The 23980-nt window shown below is 54.0% G+C and overlaps 4 protein-coding genes across 7 annotated transcripts; 2 read left to right on the top strand and 2 right to left on the bottom strand.

The window, feature by feature from the left end:
• Positions 1–3343: 3343 nt before the first annotated feature.
• On the top strand, positions 3344–6733 carry GALT (galactose-1-phosphate uridylyltransferase). Of its 2 annotated transcripts, XM_043927865.1 has the most exons (11): positions 3344–3517; positions 3805–3974; positions 4258–4333; positions 4424–4472; positions 4597–4726; positions 4878–4934; positions 5093–5215; positions 5495–5627; positions 5730–5813; positions 6126–6280; positions 6562–6733. In XM_043927865.1, the coding sequence occupies exons 1-11, from the start codon at positions 3493–3495 to the stop codon at positions 6640–6642; spliced, it is 1083 nt and encodes a 360-aa protein (XP_043783800.1). In that variant the 5' UTR covers positions 3344–3492; the 3' UTR covers positions 6643–6733. The 2 variants fall into 2 exon arrangements, with proteins under 2 accessions (XP_043783800.1, XP_043783799.1); XM_043927864.1 differs by lacking the exons at positions 4258–4333; positions 4424–4472 and having other exon boundaries at positions 3376–3517.
• A 1743-nt stretch (positions 6734–8476) lies between these two features.
• IL11RA (interleukin 11 receptor subunit alpha) lies at positions 8477–17709 on the top strand. 3 transcript variants are annotated; one of them, XM_043927836.1, is made up of 13 exons: positions 8477–8619; positions 11481–11580; positions 11880–11940; positions 12941–13110; positions 13245–13359; positions 13507–13539; positions 13625–13791; positions 14479–14642; positions 15690–15831; positions 16149–16268; positions 16387–16483; positions 16731–16813; positions 17307–17709. In XM_043927836.1, the coding sequence occupies exons 2-13, from the start codon at positions 11481–11483 to the stop codon at positions 17321–17323; spliced, it is 1269 nt and encodes a 422-aa protein (XP_043783771.1). In that variant the 5' UTR covers positions 8477–8619; the 3' UTR covers positions 17324–17709. The 3 variants fall into 3 exon arrangements, with proteins under 3 accessions (XP_043783771.1, XP_043783772.1, XP_043783770.1); XM_043927837.1 differs by lacking the exon at positions 8477–8619 and adding an exon at positions 10159–10306; XM_043927835.1 differs by lacking the exon at positions 8477–8619 and adding an exon at positions 17018–17056.
• Positions 17710–17789: 80 nt separating this feature from the next.
• Positions 17790–18653, bottom strand: CCL27 (C-C motif chemokine ligand 27). The gene is made up of 3 exons (XM_043927839.1): positions 18428–18653; positions 18158–18290; positions 17790–17965 (listed from the first exon to the last, which is right to left on the bottom strand). The coding sequence occupies exons 1-3, from the start codon at positions 18495–18497 to the stop codon at positions 17818–17820; spliced, it is 351 nt and encodes a 116-aa protein (XP_043783774.1). The 5' UTR covers positions 18498–18653; the 3' UTR covers positions 17790–17817.
• A 2853-nt stretch (positions 18654–21506) lies between these two features.
• Positions 21507–22503, bottom strand: LOC122710199. The gene is made up of 4 exons (XM_043927840.1): positions 22437–22503; positions 22099–22166; positions 21793–21852; positions 21507–21669 (listed from the first exon to the last, which is right to left on the bottom strand). The coding sequence occupies exons 2-4, from the start codon at positions 22143–22145 to the stop codon at positions 21513–21515; spliced, it is 264 nt and encodes an 87-aa protein (XP_043783775.1). The 5' UTR covers positions 22146–22166; positions 22437–22503; the 3' UTR covers positions 21507–21512.
• Positions 22504–23980: the final 1477 nt, after the last annotated feature.

The following is a 23980-nucleotide window of genomic DNA, read 5'->3' as shown; positions in this document are numbered from 1 at the left end:
TTCCTTTTGCTCTTGGGCAGCCAGACTATATTCCAGTCTACTCAGTAGTTAGGTGAGGTCATGTGACTGTGTTCTGGCCAATGAAGTATAGGCAGAAATGATGTATGCCACTTCAAGGTCTGGCTCCTAAAACCTTCTGTGAAATTATTGACACTCTCTCTCTTGCCTTATCTATTATCATAGTTACCTACGGTTAAGTAGTTAGTAGAGAATTCTGAATGTTGCATGGGACAGAGCACTTCCTCTCTCCCACAGTGGACTATGGTGCTAAGCCACTGAGTTTGCGGGTTGTTTGTTACAGCAACTAAGATTATTTATCCTGATTACTAAAGGGCAAAAGACTTGTTACAGTGTACCGTGCAGGTAAGAGTAGAGCCTGGGAAGATGGACTATTTTTTTTTTTTTTTTTTGAGATACTTTTAACTAAGAAGGGAAAGATTTAAAAAGGGATTATTGCAAGACTGAGGGAACATGTTTTTGTATTGGCTCTGGCTTCTGTGACACTCCTGAATTGACCATTCTTTAGTATCCCGAGTAGCCCAGAACTCTGGTCTCTGCCCTGCTGTTTTAGGCAGAGTCCTCTGGGCCTGTCCAGATCTGCAGCGAAATCTTTTTGAAAATATTTTTCAAAATCTTCTCCAGCACACACTGTTTTTAAAAAAGAGAAAGGCTAATTATTAGAGAGATGCAAATCAAAAGCACACTGAGGTATGACATCACATGGGTCAGAATGGCCATGATCAAATTGTCTATAAACAATAAATGCAGGACAGGATGTGGAGAAAAGGGAACCTTCCTATCCTATTGGTGTAAGTTTACCAGTAAGTTTACCAGTTGGTACGGCCACTATGGAGAACAGTATGGAGGTTCCCTAAAAAATAAAAATATAGCTACCACATGATCCAGCAATCCCATTCCTTTGCATATATTCAGAGAAAATCATAATTTGAAAAGATGCTTGCAGACTTCCTTGGTGGTGTAGTGGATAAGAATCTGCCCGCTAATGCAGGGGACACGGGTTTGACCTCTGGTGCAGGAAGATTCTACATGTGGCAGAGCAACTAAGCCTGTGTGCCATAACTACTGAGCCCGCCCGCTGCAACTACCGAAGCCTGAGAGCCTAGAGCCTGTGCTCTGCAACAAGAGAAGCCACCACAATGAGAAGCCCATGCATCACAACAAAGAGTAGTCCCTGCTTGTTTCAACTAGAGAAAGCCCACACAAAGAGCAGTGAAGACCCAACACAGCCAAAAATAAATAAATAAAATTATATTGAAAAGAGAAAAGATGCAAGTACCCTAATGTTCATTGCAACACTCTTTACAATAGCCAAGACATGGAATCAACCTAAATGTCCATTGACATGGATAAAAAAGATGTGGTACATATACATGATGGAATATTACTCAGCCATAAAAAAGGATGAAATAATGGCAACACAGATGGACCTAGAGATTATCATACTAAGTGAAGTAAGTCAGACAGAAACCAGTAACCAAAGCACATGTTGCTGGGACTTCCCTTGCAGTCCTTTGGTTAAGACTTCATGCTTCCAATGCAGGGAATGCAGGTTGGATCTGTGGCCCTGGAACTAAGATCCCACATGCTATGGCATTACAAAAAAAAAAAAAAAGGCTGAATATTTGGAAATTCCCTGATGGTCCAGTGGTCTGTGCTTCCACTGCAAGGGGAATGGGTTTGATCCCTGGTCGGAGGATTAAGATTCTGTATGCCATGTGGTGTGACCCAAAATAAATAAATAAATAAATAAAATAAGCAAATAGTTTTTTAAAAAGGCACATAACCCTTCCTGTTTTTCTCCATCCTGAACTCCCCTCTGGGCACACTGTTGTGGGGTCAGCTACAGTGGCTGCTGCAGTGGCAATATTTATTGTTAGCAGACAACATGCCCTTTCCACAAAAAGCAGATCTTTTATCCCTTTTATCCCTTTCCCTCCCTATTTCATGGGCAACCAATGGGATATATAAAGCTGTGGTTTCTCAGCTCCCTGCCCTCTAGTGGTCGGCTTTAGATTTGAGTGTGAGGCCCCTGGGGCAGAGATAAGGTAAATGACCTAAGACCCAGTTTTTACATCTGAGCTCAGCAAAACATCTGGCTTGACCTGGTGTGGCTTGGGGGAAGGGGCCTTCCTGCTACTGCCCAGCTCCTAGCTCACTAAGTTTCTATCTTAAGGTTCACTGAGCGAGCGAGTTCCTTGGTAGCCGAGTGTTTAGGATTCTGGGCTCTCACTGCCATGACTCAGGTTCAATCCCTGGTTAGGGAACTGAACATCCTGTGCATGGTGTGCCAAAAAAAAAAAAAAAGAAAGGAAGAAAGGCAAGCTCACTGAAGTCTCAGAGACATTTCAGAGCATCAAGAAGAGCCTGTCAACTTGGGTCCACAACTCAGTTTGGCCACTTACCATCCTCTGGATGACCTTGAGGTCTCTGTTCTCCTCTGCGAAGTGGGGAAGAGGTTCAGGCAATATTTAGATGACTCTATAAAGTGCCAGGGGAGGAATTAATTTGAAGTTTATCCTAGTTTTAGCCAACTGGTTTGATCCAAGGAAAAGTTGGAGAAGGGACAGGATTGTGCAAAGGAAACACTCCTGACCTCACCCAGATGGTTGTTGGAGCTACTGATAGTGCTATCCTCCCCACAATTTCAGATTTCTTATAGCCTTCTTACCCTGACCACTTCCTATGCTTTCTGTGTGTGTGTGTGTGTGTGTGTGTGTGTGTACATATGACAGAGAGAGAGAATATGGTTAGTTAGCCCCCTTTCCCCAAACCTGTTTCTGCTGCCTGGTGGGGCAAGCATATGGTTACAGTGAGGTACCCACTCCTCCAAGTAGTTCCTGAAGCCTGGGTTTAGGTGAAGCAGATCAAACCCCACAGCCCCGTTCCCCATCCCCTTGCTTTTCCTCCACCAGAGTCACTGAACAGGTAAGTGAGGTGATTGTGGATCCAGGGTTATACCCTTACCTGTCCCAGAATGTAAGCTCTGGGAGGGCTGAGACTATGACTTGTGCACACAGGTACATCCTTTTGCGCCACATGGAGCCTAGGTTCCTGGCACGCGGTAGATACTCAATAGGTAAATATTTGCTGAATGAATGATCAAATGAATGACTTAATGCAGCAAAGAAGTCTTTTAAGCATCCTGGAGCTGAGGGATCTGTAGTAAGCAGTTTCACAGAGGCTGTTTCAGGGTAGTTAGTGGCTTTGGCCCTAGAGTGGGATCATCAAAGTCGCCCCCTGTAGGGGTAGTCAGTCCTGAGCCCCGCCCCCAGGTAGGGCAGGGCGGACCCTCGGGCTGTCACGTGCTGGCGGCTGTCCAATCATCGAGGTCGGGGCGGGGCCGGACAGACTAGGCGATGGGGGCGAAGTGAGCAGGCTCAAAGTTCCAGACGATACCTCCCCCCCGGTGGCCTCCAGTCGCGCCGCGCAGAGTGTCCTGAGCAGCGCCAGCGGGCGTTAGAGGCGGACGCCATGGCCACAAGCTTCCGGGCAAGCGGTAACTGCAGGGCGCCCGGGACTCGCTGGGACGCGAAACTGAACCCTCCTCTTCCTTAGGAAGGGGCCGTCCCTGCCTGCTGGTCGGCGCGCCCACCGGTCCAGGCACGCGCGGCGAAGGGACACGCCGGTGTTGGGGCTGCAGGCTAATTGGCGCTGGGAACGCTCAAGCTGCGGCCTTTAGCTCTTGAGCAGGGTGGGGCCAAGAGCGTGCATCCAAGCTTGGGCCTTCTGCAGGGGAGAAGGGGGCGGAGAGCTTTGTGACTGATCTGGACTCTCTGCCGCCAGAGCATCAGCATATCCGCTACAACCCGCTACAAGATGAGTGGGTGCTGGTGTCAGCGCACCGTATGAAGCGTCCCTGGCAGGGGCAGGTCGAGCCCCCGCCTCTGACGACAGTACCCCGACATGACCCCCACAACCCTCTCTGTCCGGGGGCCACACGGGCCAATGGAGAGGTCAGTCTTTAGATCCTACATCTGCAGGCTTGGCGGGGGGTGGGGGGGGGGTGGGAATAGGGGAAGTAGCTCCGTCTCCTTTCCCTTACAGCTTCCCTTCACCCTACAGAGGAATGGACCCTAACCCTTCACCTCACAGGGGGAGTGGACCTCCTTCTGGGTCATATCCCACCAAATCTTTTTGACCTCAGAGTGGCCTTCCCCACCTACTTATAACCTTGAGACCCACCAGATGACTGGTGGTATGGGCCAGCAAAGGCTTCTAGCCCATCCTTGTCTGTAGGTGAATCCTGACTATGAAGGCACCTTCGTGTTTGATAATGACTTCCCAGCTCTGCAGCCGGATGCCCCTAGTCCAGGTAACCTGGCTCTGGATGCTGTTGGGGAGCAAAGAGGTTGTACCTTGTTGGGGGACTTCTGCTGCAGAGAGTGATACCCCTTTATCTTAGGACCCAGTGATCACCCCCTTTTCCAAGCAGAGGCTGCTCGAGGAGTTTGGTAACAATGAATTTCTACTCTTACACCCTTCAACCTGGGGCCTGGACTGAATACTCGGATTGGGCCCTACCCCCGACACAGCAAGCCCTATACCTAAGTCACCTCTCCTTCCTTCACCACCTAGTAAGGTCATGTGCTTCCACCCCTGGTCGGATGTGACACTGCCACTCATGTCAGTCCCCGAGATCCGAGCTGTCGTTGATGCGTGGGCCTCAGTGACAGAGGAACTGGGTGCCCAGTACCCTTGGGTGCAGGTCTGTGAGGTTGCTCCCTCTACTAGATGGTCAGGGAAGGGGTGGTACAGTTTGGTTCTGGGAATTGGCACTTTTATTTCCATGGGCTGTGGTCGGGAGGGGTTGACTTGGTATCTTTTTGGCTATAAAGCTCCCTACTCCTACCTCGTAGATCTTTGAAAACAAAGGAGCCATGATGGGCTGTTCTAACCCCCATCCCCACTGCCAGGTAAGAGTGTGAGGGGCTTCCATAGATATCTGGACTGAGTCCAACCCAGCACTGTGGGGTGGGGAACCGGAGTAAGGGAAGGGCCAGAGGACGTATGCTACTGATGTGGAGGCTCAGGGGGTGAAGGATCTGCCTGCTCTTCTTCTGCCCCTTGACAGGTGTGGGCCAGCAGCTTCCTGCCAGATGTTGCCCAGCGTGAGGAGCGATGTCAGCGGGCCTATCAGAATCAGCATGGAGAACCCCTGCTCATGGAGTACGGCCGCCAGGAGCTGCTCAGGAAGGTGGGAGAAAGCCAAATCTTGTGTCCCTAAGAAGCCCTAGCCTCACCCCAAAAGGAGAGGTGTGTGAAGGAGAAGGGTAGAAGGGAAGTAGCAGAGAGACTTGCTAGGAGGACACAGCAATAAGCTAAAGGAAAGATAATGAAGGCTTAGACTAGGATGGTAGTGATAGAGGTGGTGAGAAGCCATCAGTTTCTGCATAGGGTTTTTGGTCTTCCCTTACCTATTTGCTGGCCTCCTCACACCCACCTTGATGATATCATTTCCATTGGGTTGGCCTAGGAACGTCTGGTCCTAACTAGTGAGCACTGGTTAGTGCTGGTCCCCTTCTGGGCAGTGTGGCCCTTCCAGACACTACTGCTGCCCCGCCGGCATGTGCGGCGGCTGCCCGAGCTGACCCCTGCTGAGCGTGACGGTGAGTCTCCCAACTGGGCCCCTGGGGCCAGGCTTTGGCGGGGGATGGCTCTGGTGGGGACAGCATCTGCGCCCCAGACTGAGAGTCAGGCTCTGATTCCAGATCTATCCTCCATCATGAAGAAGCTCTTGACCAAGTATGACAACCTATTTGAGACATCCTTCCCCTACTCCATGGGCTGGCACGGTGAGGCTTCCAGAGCACCCATGTCCATCCCTAATGCCATTTCTGGGCTCCTGGGTTCTGGCTTAGTGGACTGCCACTCCCAGCAGGCCTTGGAACGCTTGCTGGGGAAGCCTTTAGAGCAGATATGCCGGAACTGAGGGTGGAGATGCGAACTTAGTGAAATTATGTCTCCCAGTGCACCTTCCAGTGCCTTGTCTTTCTGGCAGAGAATGCTGGAAGATGTAGTTTTCAGGTACCTGCTATGGTTTGGGGAGCTAGGCTGAAGAGCTAAGAAAGGACCCTTCCCAACCATCTCTTCCTTCTTTCTGTCAGGGGCTCCCACAGGATCAGAGGTTGGAGGCAACTGGGACCACTGGCAGCTACATGCTCATTATTACCCTCCACTCCTGCGCTCCGCTACAGTCCGGAAGTTCATGGTTGGCTATGAAATGCTTGCCCAGGCCCAGAGGGACCTCACCCCGGAGCAGGTCAGGACTTGGAACACCCTGGATCCTTGGGTCCCCTTTTCTCTCCTGTTTCCTCTAGGGATCCCAACAATCATGACCCTGAAAACCCCCATAACTTGGGTATTCCTGGGGACTCCAGAGCTGCTCAACTCCTTCATCTCTGGCTATTCCAGCAATCCTTCTCACCAACCTCCCTGCCCCACACACCCTCCCCAGTGTCTAGTGTGTTCTCACACTCAGAACTCCATACCCCATTCTGGGCAAACATTACCCTCCCTAATTATCCCCTTTCCCCCTTCCAGGCTGCAGAGAGACTAAGGGCACTTCCTGAGGTTCATTACCGCCTGGGGCAGAAGGACAGGGAGACAGCAGCCATCGCCTGACCACGCTGACCACAGGGCCTTCTGCCTGCGGACCAGGGCTTAGAGTTTGGGCAGATGTGGGATCAATAAAACTATGCTTCTCAAACTTTAATCACATATTCTAATGCCAGAGGAGTATGAACTCTGATCCCTGGGGGTCTGGGGTTAAAGGCTGAAGGCATAGCTCCAGCCAGAACTTTTCTTTGTCAACTTTTTTGCTTACTCAGTCGCTCAGTTGTGTCTGACTCTTTGCGACCCTTTGGACTGTAACCCACCAGGTTCCTTTGTCCATGGGATTTTTCAGGCAGGAATACTGGAGTGAGTTGCCATTTCCTTCTCCAAGGGGATCTTCCCGACCCAGGGATTGAACCCGCGTCTCCAAGAGATGTGCAAAAATTTAAAAGTGTGACCTCTCCACCTCTCCTTCGCCCCAAATCTCTGAACAAAATTAATACTCAATGTCGTGTGTGGCTTATAGAGTCTTTTACTCCTAGGGTAACTAAGGCAGTCCAGTTTAAAATTGTTTTAGAATCCTTTGTTCTTATCTTTGGCTGAGGCTTTGGGAAAACCAGAGCCTTCCTTGCACCATCCCTAGGGTGTCAACTCACCAAGCATGGGGCTGAGGGTTTGGTGGGCATCAGGGGAGGAGGATCCTAGTCCCAGTGGTCAGTGGCCAGGCCCTGGGCCGCCTGCCAGAACCCTGGCTTTGTGAGCGGCTGCATCTTGGCTCTGCTCCAGGCCACAGGGGCTGAATGGGCGGGCAGGGAACGTGTACGTGGCTTTTTGTCCTTGGCCTTTCCAGACTCCCACATGCAGCATGTATGCATAGTGTCTGCACACCTCTGTTGCCCCTGTGCCCCAGTCATTGCAGAGGACAGAAGACAGCCCTGGCGGGGAGGGGCTGCCAGAGTTAGGAGCCCTGAGGCCTGGAAGGAGGGCATGGTTTGCAGTGACCCTGGGTCCAGCCCCGCTTCTCTGGACCTGTTTTCCTGGCAAGACTGTAACTGCGGCAATGACAAGTCATACAACCCAGGAGATGTGATGCACCTAGGGTCCTCCAAACATTTAGGTGAAGTCAGGAGCTTGTGAGTGATGCAGGAATGGCCAGAACACTTTTTGTCTTCTTTCTTTCCAAGGGAATTGAGTCTCCGGGAGGGGAAATCACATCAGGCAGTACTGTAATACCCTGACCCAGGAGAACCTTCGTTGCCTTCCAGCCCCTGGTCCTGTCTTCCTAAAGACCCTGGAGGGGAAGGGTCAACTTGGAGTGTTGCCCTGTTTTGAAGAAGCTCAGACAAACGTGGCACACATTTTCCTTGAGCCCCCATTGACTGGGGAATGGAACCCTAGATATGCGGCTAGTTTCTTAAGACATACATTCCTATCACACACACACACACACACACACACACGCATATTTGATCCTACACCTTTGAATGGCCTGCATTTTGGAGTCATCCGGGGAGTTTTAAACAGTACTGATTTAATTGGAGTGTGGCTTGGCGGTTATAAAACCACAATGTCCAGCGACGTTTGAGGCCCACCGCCTTAACAGCAGTCCACCTCCTTGTCTTATCTGGAGTCAGGGGCACCTTCAGCTTCCCCGGTCACCTGCCCCGTAGCTCCTAAGCCACAAAACCTGAGGCTTTGTTTGCGGACAGCTGGGAGGGGGAGGGGCCTGGGAGCTTCGGGTCCCGCGGTCCCAGGAGGAGGGGCTTTCGGGACCCGGACCCAGGAACCCAGCTCCACGCTCTGTCCCCCGGCGGCAGCCTCCTCAGTCCCGGACGGGACAGGAAGTGTCCGGCCGAGGTGGGGGTGGAGGTGATTGGCAGTTGGAGGCTCCAATGGGCCGAGACCCCCCCTATTTCACCCTGCTCCTTCCATTGGCGCCTGGGCGGAGCCGCCCCCACGGCGGGGGCCCCAGGGCGGGAGGGAGTCGAGGCCGGGGCAGAGGGCGAGGGCGAGGGCGGAGGGCGCTGGCGGCGGCGGCCGCGGAAGGTGAGGCCTGATGGGGCCGCGGGTGAACTGGCGGGAGCCTGGCCAGGAGAGGGCGGGGCATGGGGGTGTGGGATTGAGCGACTGACGGACTGTCAGTGTGTGTGTGTGTGTGTGTGTGTTTGTGTGTGTGTGTGTGTGCGCGCGCGTGTGAGACTGCCAAGGCTGTGTGTGACGATGTCAGTGTGCGAGACTTCACAACAGAGTCGCTTGGTGCAGATGTCAGCTAGCATGCCTGCGGGTGTCGCTGCGCTTGTGGCCGAGTCTGCATGTGGCTGTGCGGGTGTGCGATCCCGTGTGCGTGTCAGTGTGCGGTGTGGGGGCAGAGGCTGGGTCAAGCGTTTGTGCGGGTGAGACGGCCCGTGAGCACACCGGGGCGACTGTGGTTTGGGAAGCTCTCTGCGGGATCTGAGATCGTGTCTGCCAGAGTGAGAGTGCCTGGCTGGGTTTGTGTGTGCTCAGGTGTGACTTCAGCCGTGGCCGAGTAAGGATGGGACTTGCACTCCACGTGTGTCCTGTGTCCTGACTGTTAGACTGGGGAGGGGTGGAGCTGGGTTTGCATCCTGGGGACCCACTTCTGTAGGTAGCTGATGACACTGACCTTTCGACTCAGTGGCCTGCGTGGACGGACCCATCCCAACACACTTGGCTTCCCCTTCTTTTAGTACTCCTTTGTCACTGGCCCCTTGATCCTTATTTTCTGTTTCCCTGCCTGACTCAGTTTTCTATGTCTTTTTCTCTCCCTATTACTTTCTTCCTAGAGCTCACACTGTATCTCTTCACAGTTTTGTCTTCCCAGGGATCTCTGCTAAGAGCCCCTTGGAAGAAGAGGCTTAAACCCTGATGAGGATTTGCTCACAGGGAGTGCTATGACCCCAGGGGCGGAGTGCTAAGTGTGTGTGTGACTGTGCAAGAAGACTTCGATGTCTGTGTCTTTGTGCGTGTCTGGGAATGTGTAAGTGTACATGTCTCAGTGTATCGGTGTAACTGTGAGTGGCTGTATCTGAGAGTGTGTGTCTGAGGGTAAGTGTGGGTCTTGTGAGTCTGGCACCAGGGACCAAAGGCATTTCCTGGTGCTGGGGCCTGAAGAGGAGAGGAGGGAGGTGGAGGGAGGTGAGAAATGGCTGGAACGTCCAGGGGAGGAGGAAGCTGGACTCTTTGGCTTTTCTTTGTATCCCTCAAAATGGGGCCTCTCTTCCCCTTAAAACACAGCCAGCTGTACCCTAAGGAAATATTTGCTGGGAAGCTAATATGAAACGAGTGGGAGCACAAGTGTGTGTCTGCTTTTTCGTTTGACTGTGTCCACGTGTGTTCAGGGGAGTGTCTTTGTTGATGGTGCCTAGGGAATCCCCCTGTGAGTGTGGCCCTGAGAACACAGGGAACCTCTCACTGACAGGGACAGAGCAGCCCTCCATTCTCTGGCTGTGCCTGTGGCTTCCTTTCCAGACTTGGGGGAGGCCTCTTCCCTTCCCAGGGCCTTGGGTGAGAGGGGGTGGGAGGGGAGGCGGGAGGAGGGGGAGGGGGCCTGGCTAGGGGCCGGCGGAGCTGCGGGGGCGAAGAGGGGCGGGGGCAGGGAAGGGGAAGGAGGGGACGATTCTGGGGTCGCAGAACTGAGTGGAGCTGAGAAGGTACTGTAGCTGGTGGAGGAAGTCCTGGAGGCCATGGACAGTCAGCCACTGGGATCACCGAGGTAGGGCAGGCTGAGCAGGGTAAATGTGGCTGGGGGGCTGGGGTGAGCCACTGGACACCCTTGGACAGACACACAGACACTTAGAGGTCCCTGCTCAGTTCTGTGGGTGGGGGGGATTTGGGCTCTCCCTCTTCTAGTGCCCTTGCCTGGGGCCCTTTCCCCATCTGTCCCTTCTCCTGCCCCAGTTCCCACCTCCCCACTGCCTTCCTCCTCCTGTTTTCTCCCAGCCTAAATCCCTCTCTTGTAGCACCCCAATCCCCCACTCATATACAGTTGGTTATGTTTTCAGCCTTTGTGAGATCCTGCTGCCCTAGCCCAGCCCCCACCGCCTCCCAGACCTGATCTCTGGACATCTCTGGTCCCATGGCTCCCACCCCAGCCTCCTGTTCCCCCAGGCTCCTAGCTCCTCTCAGCCTCCTCTCCCCTCCCGCCACCCTGTCTCCATCTGCTGGCTCCTTGCCCGCCCCAGCCTCTGGCAGCAGCCCGGGCATCTGGATCTGCTTAACTCTGCAGCCTCAGCCTGCACCCTAGCCCTGTCCAGCCTCCCAGGCTCGAGACCAACAAGATTCCAGAGTCAGGCTCAGAGGAGCGGCCCAAATAGCCAGAGCAAGGGGCCAGGCTTGGCAGCCAGTGCAGGGCTTGGCCTCCTGGCAGGGGAGCGGGGTGGGCTCAGATCCACCCTTATCAGTCCCTGCCCCAGGGTGACAAGGGCGGCCACAGGTCAGTCAGAGGCAGCGGCTGTCCCTGGGCCAGGTGGGAATGGACACGAAATTCCCAACAGCTGGATTGGAGGAGTTAATGGGAGTGATGGAGCCTGAGCCAGCGCTTGGTGCCAGGGGTGGGCGCCAAGGGTGGTGTGGGGGTAGGGGGGGGCGGTGCTGGCAGATTCTTGCCTCCAGCTTTTGTTCTGGGCCCTAAGCCCATGACTGAGAAGGAGGGTGTGATGGTGTGTGATGGAGTGTGTGTGTGTGTGTGTGTGTGTATACTCACACACACAGCACTAGGTGTATGGTGGAAAGGGGACCTTACATCAGAGCCTCCAATGATGTCTGATAGCCTTACCCCACATGGAACCTCTTCCTCCTAGAAAGCCCCAGTTTGGAAGTGGAGGAGGCAGGCTTTAGCCTCCTGTCTTGAGCATGGGGTATCGCTGACCTTGCCTTTCTCCCCGCAGATGAGCAGCAGCTGCTCAGGGCTGAGCAGGGTCCTGGTGGCCGTGGCTGCAGCCCTGGTGTCTGCCTCCTCTCCCTGCCCCCAGGCCTGGGGCCCCCCAGGTGAGAAGAACCCTGCTCTATGAGCCCCAACTCTGATTTGTGATGCCACCAGCACTGTGGCCCCTTCTCAGGCCTGTCCCGTGACCCTCCCAACCGCTGACATCCAACCTGGCAACAGTCCCTTTCCCACCCTGCCCTTTGAGCTCTGTCTTCAGATTATAACATGATGCTTTGACCCTATGACCCCACTCAGGTCTTAAAAGTCCCCCTCCCCCCCTTATCCTGTCACTCTCACAAAGTGTAGGGTAGGATGGGAGAGAGGGAAAGGAAGAGCCTCTGCTCAGAAGTGCCTTCCACAGGGGTCCAGTATGGGCAGCCTGGCAGGGCCCTGACGCTGTGTTGCCCTGGAGTGACTTCTGGGTAAGTGCTCCACCGGCCTGTTGGGCTGATGGAACCCTCTCATGATGCTTTCTTGACCTTTCCCAGTCCTCAGACCCTCCCATCCTTGCCCCTTGTATCTGTAACCTTCACCTCTCTGTCTTAACCCTCAAACCATCCTTATTCAACCGAACCTTCAACCTACATGTACTGACTGCCTGCTAATTGCCTGGTCTATTCTAGCTAGACCTGGGATACAGCAGTGCACAAGCCAGGCAAGATGCCAGGTAGTAATACCTGCAGGGCAGAAAATCAAAAGGGAGTGATGTGGAAGAGGAGAGCTGAGTGATCACTTTTTATTGGTCATCAGGGAAGGCCCCTCTGAGGAGGTGATATATATATATTTTATTTGGTTGCCCTGGGTCTTAGTTGTGGCATGTGGGGTTTAATTCCCTGATGAGGGATCAAACCTGGGGCCCCCTGGGCCCCTGCATTGGGAATGTGGAGTCTTAGACACTGGACCATTAGGGGAGTCCATGAAGAGGTGATATTGAAGCTGATTTCTGAAGGTTGTGGTATAAGCAAGCATTCCTGACAGAGAGAACAGCTAGTGCAAAGCCCTGAAGTGGGAGTGAGTTCCATACTTTTTAAAAAAATCAGATTTGTAAACTTTTAAAATTTATTTATTTTTGGCCATGCCCTGGTTTGCAGAATTTTAGTTTCCCAACCAGGGATCAAACCTGGGCCCTCAGCAGTGGAAGCACAGAGTCCTAACCGCTAGACCACTAGGGAATTCCTGAGCTCCATAGTCTTGAACTGAAAGAAGCATAACCTAACTGAAGTGCAATGGTGGAAGGGGAGAGAGGGAGGTGATGAAGAAGAAAAGTAAGCTGAGGGCTAGATCACCAGGGGCTTTGTAAGCCAGCAGACAGAATTTGAATTTTACCACAAGCACACCAAGAAGCCAGGGGAGAGCTATGGCATGGTCTGACTCGTCCTTTGACACTTCCTTCCGTCTATCATCATCTCATCTCACTCTCAGGGCCCCGGTGTCCTGGTTTCGGGACGGGGAGACAAGGCTGCTCCAGGGACCTGATTCTGGGCTAGGGCCCGAGCTGGTCCTGGCCCGGGCAGAAAGCACTGACGAGGGCACCTATATCTGCCGGACCCTGGACGGTGCACTTGGGGGCATGGTGACCCTGCGGCTAGGCTGTGAGTTGGGGAGGAGTGTTGTGGGGGGGTGATGAGGAGTGGAGCTCCTAAGGGACTTCGGGCCCAGAGGAAGACCTCTGGGATGGGGAGGGCCTGGGAACTTCTCATTCTCCAGCTGCACCCTCTGCCTCTAGACCCTCCGGCCCGCCCCGTTGTTTCCTGCCGAGCTGCCGACTACGAGAACTTCTCCTGCACCTGGAGTCCCGGCCAGGCTAGCGGTTTACCCACCCGCTACCTCACCTCCTACAGGTGTGTGCGGCATCGGCTGTGTATGCCTATATGTTTGGGTGTATAGCAAAATGTGGGTGTGGGAGTAGGTAGGGAGGTACTGAAGGCCTGAGAGAGGGGGAGGACCCGCCTTTCCTTCCTGACCTCGGATGACCTCTCCCCTGCCAGGAAGAAGACTGTGCCGGGAGCTGATGGCCAAAGGTAGGACGTGAGGGGGAAGCTGGGGGCTCCAGCTGGATCCCGCAGCGAGCATTTCCAGAGTTCAAGACCACATCCTTCCTCCTAGGATGAGTCCATCCACAGGGCCCTGGCCATGCTCACAGGAGCCCCCTGGGGCGGCCCGCTGTGTAGTCCACGGGGCAGAGTTCTGGAGCCAGTATCGGATCAATGTGACTGAAGTGAACCCCCTGGGGGCCAGCACCCGCCTGCTGGATGTGAGCTTGCAGAGCATCTGTGAGTACCCAGTCCTAGAGGTCTCCCCAGATCCCTACCATAGAGACACCAGATTGGACCTCAGAGTATAGATACCCCCATAATTCATAACCCTCCTCCCGCTGGGCTTCCACACAGTTCCCTCCCAACACAGGTCCATTTCAGCACACAGATGGCCCCCAGGGAGACTTCAGAAGAATCCAGAGATCAGAACCCTAGGAGGCTGGGTTACATCAGCTTCAGGAGGCTACTGCCGCCACCCCCTTCCCTTACAAGTCCTTCCTGGCTGCCCAACCCCAGTGCTGCCTCTCTGCTTCCAGGCCCAGTGCTGAAGGCAGCTCCATCTCACATCCTCCCTGCTCAGTGGAAAGCCCTTGCTGGCTTCCTCTTGATCTGTGTGTGGGAGGGGATCACGAAGGCTCTGGCTGGAATTTGGGCCAACTCATCTTCCTTGGAGGGAAAACAGCTCACTCTTTAACTCACTCAACAAACATTTCAAAAATCCATCCTCAGATAACAGGAATGACAGATAGATCCTGAGCCTAAGGGATGATCAAGCCGGAGATTTCCCCAAGTTCCTCCGCAGTGCCTCCCCTCTGGGACTTTTAGGCACACACCCACCTTCCCTTGGGAGGTGATGGGGGAAGGATGAGTACTTCTCTTGTACCCTGACTTTGTGTACCCCCGCCGCCTTTCACCTGCCCTCAGTGCGCCCTGACCCGCCCCAGGGGCTGCGGGTAGAGTCGGTGCCTGGCTATCCTCGCCGCCTGCGTGCTAGCTGGATGTACCCTGCCTCCTGGCCCCGCCAGCCCCACTTCCTGCTCAAGTTCCGGCTGCAGTACCGTCCAGCACAGCATCCAGCCTGGTCTACGGTGAGGCCTTGGCGTGCGCCCTGGTCTGGGGCTGTGGGTCCTGTCTCTGGTTTCCTGTTGCTGGTGTTCTGCATGACCAGATCTGGCAGGTCACTGATGCCCCGTGGGCTCCCCACCTACAGAGCACTCTCCCTAGGCCAGGCCTTGTCACAGGGACTGCGCCTCCGCCCAATGCCCTCCAGGGCTGTAACTGTTGTCAGCCCATCTGTGGGTAGATAGCAGTGACTTTTTAAAAATAACTTTTCTAGGAAAGGGAGGGCCTTTCACCCAGAGGCACAGACACTGATATACTCATGTGTGAATAAAGGTGAATTCCCACCTCTGGAGGTGGCAGAGATTGGCTAGCATCAGGCCTGGGGAGCTGCTGCCTCAGATGATAACCAATATTTGCTGAACACTGTCTGCCAAGCACCGTGCTTCACATTTACTGCCTCCTTTAGTGGTCTTCCCTGGTGGCTCAGAGGTTAAAGCGTCTGCCTGGAATGTGGAGACCCCGGTTCTATCCCTGAGTTGGGAAGATCCCCTGGAGAAGGAAATGGCAACCCGCTCCAGTACTCTTGCCTGGAGAATCCCATGGAGGGAGGAGCCTGGTAGGCTACAGTCCATGGGGTCCCAAAGAGTTGGACACGACTGTGCGACTTCACTTTCTTTCTTTCTTTCTTAGGTGTACTATCTCCTTTAGGTGTATACATGTACTATCTCCTTTAGGTGTATTCACCTCTATTTTACAAGTGGAGAAACTGAGGCACAGGGAGAGGCCCACATTCACTCAGTAAGTGGTATAGCAAAGATCTGAACCCAGGCAGTCAGCCTGAAATCATAGCCTATCTACAGAACCACCATGCACTTCTGTCTTGTGAACGCTAGGTGTAGACCTGACACCACCAGCCACCCTGTATGAGGCTTAGAAGGCTGCATCAGACTGACAGGGACGGGACTGGGAGGAAAGGGTGCTTTTTGCAAACTGAGGCTGGAGGGCGGTGGGAGGGCAGGAAGGCTGAGTGCTTATAACTGGATAACCTGCCAGGCAACTATCTGCACTCCCAGGTGGAGCCAGCTGGATTGGAGGAGGTGATCACCGACGCCGTGGCTGGGCTGCCCCATGTCGTGCGGGTCAGCGCCCGGGATTTTCTGGACGCTGGCACCTGGAGCTCCTGGAGCCCCGAGGCCTGGGGGACTCCAAGCACCGGTGAGACACAGAGCCTGAGGAAAGGGCAGAGGCCAAGCCAACTAGTATCTGTCTGCAGGGACTACCTGGCAATAGCAGCCCCAGGCTTCAGCTGTACCGCCTGCAGCCCCGCCCTAGCTTAAGCCCCGCCCTAGCTTTAACCCTGTCTCTTAGCCTTTACCCCTACTTACTTACCAAAAGTTGGCTCTGCCCCTTCAAGCTCTGCCTCCTAGGTGCAGCAGGGCCCAACCCTGGCCCTGGCCTCTCCTGGCGCCTGGCAGGCCCTGGCCTCTGCCCCCACCACTCGTGGGCAGTTCTCAGGTCTCATCTCCCCCCAGAGCCCCTACCGAAGGAGATACCAGTTGGGGACCAGCAGCACACACAGACAGAGGAAGAACCTCAGGCGGACAGCCCCGCTCCCCCAGGGCCGTCCCTTCTACCTGACCCGCGGCCACTTGGTGAGCTTGAGCAGATGGGCAAAGGTGGGAGAGAATGACAAAGCCCCAGGGGAAAGGGGACACTGAGTTTGGTCAGGCAGGCTTGCTCTTGCAGCTGACATGTGACCCTCCGCCTCAGACCACAGAGACCCCCTGGAGCAGGTGGCCGTGCTGGCATCTTTGGGAATCTTCTCTTTCCTGGGACTGGTGGCTGGGGCCCTGGCATTGGGGCTGTGGTAAGTGACTGGCCCCTTAGCCTCTGATCCCACACAGATGCTCTGATACCCACAGACTGCACCCATTCCTGCCCCTCATGACCCCAATCCCAGCATATCTGATTCTGGAACCATTCCTCCTCCCTCTTCCACTCCCAACTTCATGATTCTACTCTTTCCTCTCTTGACCCTTTGCTAATAAAACCTTTTTGGAAGAGTCTGAGATGCCGCACATTGTTAGGGAGACAACTTCTTTTTTGTGCTCTAGGCTAAGGTTGAGACCAGATGAGAAGGATGGGCCCCAAAAATCTGGGCTCTTGGCCCCAATGATTTCAGTGGACAAGCTTCCAGGTGAGTGTGACATCTGGGAGGTTTGGACTTGGGAGATGTGTGACCTCATTTTGACTGTATGGATTAAGAGCCACATGCTTTAATCCTAATAAGGGTTTTGGGAATCAAAGGTGGGTCTCCTCATTCTTATGACTTCCAGACTCAGATGGGCCTTTCATTCTTGAGTCCCTGGGCTTAGAGTTGGGTCTCTTCTGTCTCTTGCAGGATGCTGGGGCTCCTAGATGGGACTCCTTCATTTTCAGGGTATTATGCTCAGAGCTGGATGTCCATCTTTATTCTTGGGGTATCTGGATCCCCTCCCCTATTCTTGATGTGCCTGGGCCCAGAGCTGGATCCACTCCCTCATCCTCAGGGTGTTGGGGCTTACCCAAAAGTAGCTGCCCTATTCATTCTTGGAGTGTTGGGCTCATAACTGGGTCCCCTCCCTCATTCTCAGGGAATCTGGGAAAAGATCTAGTCCTACCATCTCCCTTGATTTTCCTCTTTCTGGTAGGAGTCCCAAACCTGTAGAGGACCTTGGAGGCCTTCAGCTGATTCCACCTATAATGCTGGTGTGGATGGATGGACAGATGGAACCCAGGCAGGACAGCAGATCCCCATGGAGGCGGGTTCTCAGCTGGAAGTTCTATTTGGACCCATTTCTATGAGACTCTGTGTTCCCAACTTGCCAGTTGAAAGGTGCCTGGACCTCTGACTTCATCCCAGAGCTGGAGGTCTACCTGAAGAATGTGTGTAGATGTGTATGTCTGTGTGTCTCCAAGTGTGTGTGAGGCAGGGGACATGTGTTCTCTGCATGTATGTATATAGGTACCTGGTGAGTGTGTATGGGTCTTACGCTCTTGGCTTTGCCCCTGGCGGGAGTTGTGAGGGTGTGAATAAAGAGAATGAGGAGGTTCTGTCTGTTGACATGTCTCACAGCTCCAGATTCAGGACTCACAGGAGACTGCATCGAACTTGGAGACCACAGTCAGAGAATATTGTGCATCGCTGCTTTATTACTTTGGCTACTGGGGGTCCCAGCCCATTTTCCCTATGAGCTCCAAACTCTGGTTGGGCTGAGTTCCCTGGAGCCTCTTCCCTTGGCGCTCAAACCACCGAATCAGGCTGCGGTTCTGGGGGTGGATGCAGACCTTGCGTTGAGACAGGTGAAGCCTGGGAAAGGAAAGGTTCAAAGCCACGGTCATAACTGGGGGGACAAGGGTGAGACCCAGGAGTTAGAGGCAAAGGCCAGATAAAAACCTGAGTTGGCATCAGAATTAGCAATTGGGATGGGGTTGAGATCAGCATCCAGAGTTGGGACTGAGGTCAGAGTCAGGGACAAATCGGGGCAGAGTCAACGCTCACACGAAGGCCTGGAGGTGACAGTCCCCGTCAGCTTCCTGAAGTTCCACTCGGATGACCCTCCTCAGTAGCTTGTTTGGGAGTGGCTGTCGGTAGAGCTGAGTACAGCATGCAGGGCTGATTGGCAGCGGCAATGCTAGGGGAACAGGACCGAGTGTTCAGAGGGCTTCTGACCCCAAACTCCATCAGAAGGCTGGAGGCTGGGCTTCCTGGGCCCCTTCCCCTCCATCCCAATCACCCAAATCTGGGCCTTCTAGACCTCCACTCACTCACCTCCTCCAGGGTCTGGGCTCAGGAACAACAGGAACAGCAGGAGGCCGCTGGTGGGCGAGGGTCCCTTCATGATGCTCAGCCTGGATGCTTCCTTCTCTCTCCTCCTTCCCTACCTGTTATCTGGGTGCCTTTTATACCTGGGGCACCAGGTGAGTCAGCCGCAGGTGAAGATGTATTGCTCATCTTGTGACATTCCTGGGCTCTAATTACCACAGACCCCTGTGCCACAAACCCCTCCTTTTTTAGGACTGCCGTTTCCCATGGGCTTCTAAGTTCTGGGCAGAGAAGCTGGGGAGATGAGTTATGCACGTGGGGGCTGATGGTACAGTAAGGGGGGCAGAGGATCCATAGTGGCATCCAGTGAGGATATGCACACTCATACCTGTAGTTACACATTCACAGTCACACTTCAGTCACTGGATCAACCTCACATGGTCAGACAACCCCAGACAGAATCATATAGCCTCAGTTATACTCAAAGTCCCACACCCACACAGTTGTGTTTTCACAATCATCCCACCACACAATCACACTAGCATACCCAAATTCTGATGGGGGCACTGTGGGTGGGGTGGGAGCACAGGGCAGGCTGGCATCAGCTTGCTTTCGTTTTCCCCTCCCTGTTTCCTGTCCTAGCCTGCTTGTCTTATCAGCAGACATTGATGGGAATGGGTCCCGAAAGCAGACTTTTTGGCTGAGGAGTCATCTCACCTGGGCCAGTCACATTCAGAGTGAGAAGCTGGGAGAAGTCCCTTTTGGGTGGTAATGTGGTGCCTTGGGGATAACTGAGGTGGGGGTTGCTTTTCCCAGGAAGATGAGACAGAGGAAGGATGAAGTAGATAAGCGCGCACATGAGGGAAGATCAAAGTTCTTTGGTGCCAGGTTGCTGCTGTCAAACAGGTAAAAGACCCAAGAAACCTTACCTTCCTGTTTTTGCCAAGTCCTGTTCCAGAGATGCCAGCCTCCTACCAGCAGGGGCCTGGGGCTTCCAGTCCTTGACTTTTTGAGACATCAGATTCCAGAGCTCAATTATCTCTCCTTTATTCTATTCAAATTCCTGTTTCTCTCTATTGTTGGCCTGGAAGAACTACCCCCCACCCCCACAACCAACCCTTACACCCTTTGCATCCCATACTCTTGCTAAAACCCCAAGCTCCCATCTCCCTGTCCCTTCTCTTTTAATCCTGTATCCAGCCCTTACCTCCTCTTCCCCTTAATCCCTCCACCCCAATGCAAAACTATGCCTCCTCTTCCTCCTCCTGTCCTTTTGAGGAAGCTGGGACCAGCAAAGGGTGGGGGCAAGCTGCTAAGTTTAGTGCCCTCGGCACCTTGAAGAATTTTCCGCTCTCGGTCTGGAAATTTCAACCCTCCTGTCCTGCTCTCTATGTGAAACGTAAGCCGAGTCATAACCCAATAATCCAGCCCTTATCTGGTTGTTTCAGGGATGCGGTCTGCAACCTGGTGCTCTGTGGCCAGCCACCTACCCTCTATGGGGCAGACCTACTCTTGGGACAGGGACTCACACTTCCCTGGGCATCTTCCTGCTGCACCAATCAGAAGGGACCATCAGCTCCCAGAACAGGGACTAATTCCCTACCAGGCCGAACAACTCGAGCTTCTCCTCGTGCTCCTGTCCAGGTTAAGGCTCAGAGGTCCTTCCCTAGGGTCTGTTTTGTGGATATTCAGGAAGTCTGAGTATCCTGAGGATTCTGAGGTTTAGGTCCAGGGTTGGACAGGGTACTCCACTTTGGTCAGGGTTCTTGATGCAGACATTGTGAGGAAATGCCTCAAGAGCCTGTGTCCATTCTTGAGGGTGGCCACAACCCAGAGGTCACTCATCTTGGAATTTCTAATACCAGAGGCCTTAGAGTCTCTCACCCACCCTCCAGTCTGGACTTGTGCCCCAGAGCTTGGGTGCAGCCACTAAGGCACCATCATCTTGCCACAAATCTTCATCAGCTGGCTGTCTGTCACACACTGTGTAGTCTTTCCCAGACCAGTCAGTCCAGAGGGCTTGGAAGGAAGAAACCAAGTCTTCCAGGTATGTACCCATCTCTCCCCTCTAGTTTCTCCAAAGACAGGGCCAGCTATAGCCTGCTATGGCAGGGGCGGCCCCAGGCTGAAAGCCAGCTCTGCCCCCACTCACAAACTGAGCTCTCTCTTTACCTTAATTCTTGGTGCCCTCCCTGGTGCTGGGGCGAGTCCCTAATTGAAAGCAGGTCCCCTAGGAGTCCCTGATTCTTCATCACTTTAGGAACTAGTGGATTTCAGGCCAACTAGATGACAAGACAGACAAGGAAGGTAGGGAGCAGGGGCCACTAGGTGCTCGTAAGGAGGTAACATGTGGGGGACTGATGCCAAGAATCTTTGTACTTCATTTATTTATTTATTGGTTGTGCCACACTGGCATGCAGGATCTTCGTTTCCCAACCTGGGATGGAACCTGTGCTCCCAGTGGTGGGAGCACACAATCTTAACCACTGGACCATCAGGGAATTCCTTGATGTCCATTATCTTTAAACTTGGGATCAGACTGGAGGAGCCAGTAGCTGGGGTGTTAACTGTAGGAAAGACCTTCAACAGTTCTAAGTCATTCCCCTATGGCAGGCTGACAGCACAGCTTCTGTGAATCTTTCCCTCCTCTCACAGCATACTTCCTACAACTATGGACTTGAAAAATATTTTAGATCCTCTCCCAGGAGAAGATTCTTCAGACACTTGGCAAAGTCCTGTCTAGGAGGAAGGTGGCAGCAGAGAGCTGGGGTTGTGAGAATTTAGGGATGCGGGGATCTGGTTGGGAGGAGGACCAGGTCAGGATTATTCAGTTCCCTCCATACAGGGCACTCAGAGTGATGAGTGTGTGTGTGGCGGGGTGAGGGGTTAGGTGGTGGAAGGCAGTCATTGATAGTAAGGGGATGTTCATTCTGATGAGGGACCGTTAGGAATAATGGGAGCCTGTACACGGAAGGGCACTCTATCAGGGAGAGAGGCCCTGTCAGTAAGGAAACAGCCGGCGTGGACAGCGGCTCCCAGCCCGAATGGCGGCAGCGGCGGCAGAGTCAGAGGGCAGCACGGTGACTCTGGTTTAAATCTTTAATGCACCGGCTGGCTGAGCAGTGGCTGCAGGGGTGCGGCGGGGGAGGCTGCGGCCGGAGCGCTGGGGAGCAGTGCCCAGGCCGCTTGACAGACAGCTCATCAGGCCCCGCAGAGGCTCCAGCTTCTGCTCCCGAGGGTGCGCCGAGCTGTGGGGCGACCCGATACTGGCATGAGATGGGGCGGGAGCTCCCAGCTCCCCCCCGATCGGTTCTCCCGGACTGAGCTTCGCCCATTCCCCGGGCGGGTCCGCGGTATCGCAGCCCCCTCACCTCCGCTCCCTTCGCCACATGCGCAGCCAGGGGAAAAAGTAGAAGCAGCCCCAGTAGATCCTGCAAAGAGAAGGCAGAGCCGGGCGGGGCGGAGCGGGGCTGACCCCACAGACTCCGCCCCTTGGACGCCTGGCCCCTCTCTTGGAAGGTTCCGCCCCGCCCCCTAGAGGCGGTTCTCGATAGCCCACGCCCCTAAGAGGTCCCACCCCTCCCGCTTCTCCCGCCCCCAAAGAACACGCGCCCTCCCCACCCCCCCACCCCGGAGCGGCTAAGGTTCCTCCTCCGCAGAACCCCGCCTCCACTCACTCCTCCTCCGCCTCCAGCGCCACCTCGTATCTCCTCAATCCCGACATGTCCTGGGTTCCGAACGTCTCCTGGGGAGCGGCATGATTGGATCAAGAATTCCCCAACCCCAGGTCCCCTTCTGTCATTCTGTGGACAAGACTGACTTGTTCTCGGGTAATATGAGACAGGTGCCCTGGGAAGACTCGGGACAGGGTTGAAGATCTGGGAAGCACTAGACATTAAGGGATTGGGAGGTCGGTCACCTCGGGGGCATGGGGCATTTAGCTGGATAGGGCTTGGAGGTCATAGGGCCGGGATATTTGGGGCCCCGGGTGAGGATTTTCGGGGGATAGGGTCACCTGCAGGGGGGCTGAGGGGTCGGCGCAGCCTAAACGCCCACCCTCCCTGGCTCCACCCCGGAAGCAGACCTTTACGTTTTGTCACAGTGGTAGCGTCACGCTCTAGGGGTGGGGCTTACCTATTACCCGGAAGGGGCGGAGCCATAGCATCTCTTCGGAGGAGGCGGAGACCAGATGTCACATTAGGAGGTGGAGCCAGAGCCTATGTCTAAAGCGGGGAGGGGGTGGTGTGGGGAGAGTAGGTACTTATTACTAAGGTGCAGGGCACAGAGCCCTCTTTTATAAGGATGGAGCCAGATTTTGGAGCTCCGCCCTGGGATGACGGAGACCTCAGCACCAGGCAGCAAGAAAAGAGCTTTGGAACCCTATCCTGTACTGTTTTACCAATCCCCTCTCCCCTCCATCTTGGCTTCTGCTCTGACAGTTGCCTTTCTTGTCTGACTCATTCTATATATATGATACTGGGCAGAGGAGGAATAGGTCTCCAGAGAGGGCCCAGTCTAGACAGGCCAGGCTATAGGAATACTTGTTGGCTGAGTGGCACGCGTCAACAGCCCTTCCTCTCTGAACTGAGACCCCGTTTCCTGAGATTTTTGTTCCTGCAGTCATATAACCAATATTTATTTAGTGACTCCTCTGTGCTGGGGAATGTGTGTGGGCATGAGGAAACAGCAGTAAAGAAGACAGGCACAGATTCTGCCCTCAGAGAGCTTATCTGGGTTGGACCTGCACAGGGTGGGGGGGAGTGGGGGTCAAAAGAGGCAATAAGATCACATAGAGGAAGCTAGCTGCCTGGGGGCTGTAGAGGCTATTGGACTGAAGTCAGGAAAGAGCAATTAACTTAGTGTGGGAGGTTGGAAATAGCTGCCCTAGTTGGTCTGGGGAGTCTGGGAGAGAGCCTTGTGGCTGGACAGTATGGGAGAAAATGACCAGAAATGAATGAAGTAAAAGTTCCCTTAAGCTGAAGTGTGGAGAATGAATTCACCTCTCCTCTTCCCACCACCCCACACTCTTTTTCCCTCTTGTACCTATCTTCCCCTGCCTGGACTGCATACAGACAGGTGACAGACAAATCCATTGATGCCAGTTGGAAGCTTTGCAGTCTGGGCGTGGAGAAGCTGTGCCTCTACCACAAGCGTCCTCACTAACACTTGCTCTTACACCCACAGTGACACTCCTGCCCTGTTGCAGCCGAGTCATGTCTGCAGGAGGCCTGGTCCCCACCGCTTTGGTGATTCACATCCCTTCACTCAGATGCAGGACTCTGTCTATTGTATAATAATTTGGCCTTTGTCCCTATTCCTGAAAGGGAGACACTAAATCTTTGGAATATCCCAACTAATACAAGTTCTTTGTTATTTGTGAGCCCCTTGGGTCATACCTGAATTTATGCTAAGAGACGAGGTGACTTGGGATAGATGCTGGTCAGCAGAAAGACCAACCATATCATTGCAGAATTGAGGCTTTGAGCCAGCCTGTCTGGGGAGATTGAGTTATGTCACCAACAATTCATTCTTGCCTGTGTATGAAATCTCAGTAAAAAT

The sequence above is a fragment of the Cervus elaphus genome, chromosome 16 (genome assembly GCF_910594005.1).
Source record: "Cervus elaphus chromosome 16, mCerEla1.1, whole genome shotgun sequence".
Taxonomy (NCBI): domain Eukaryota; kingdom Metazoa; phylum Chordata; class Mammalia; order Artiodactyla; family Cervidae; genus Cervus; species Cervus elaphus.
This window is presented reverse-complemented; position numbering and strand designations above follow the sequence as displayed.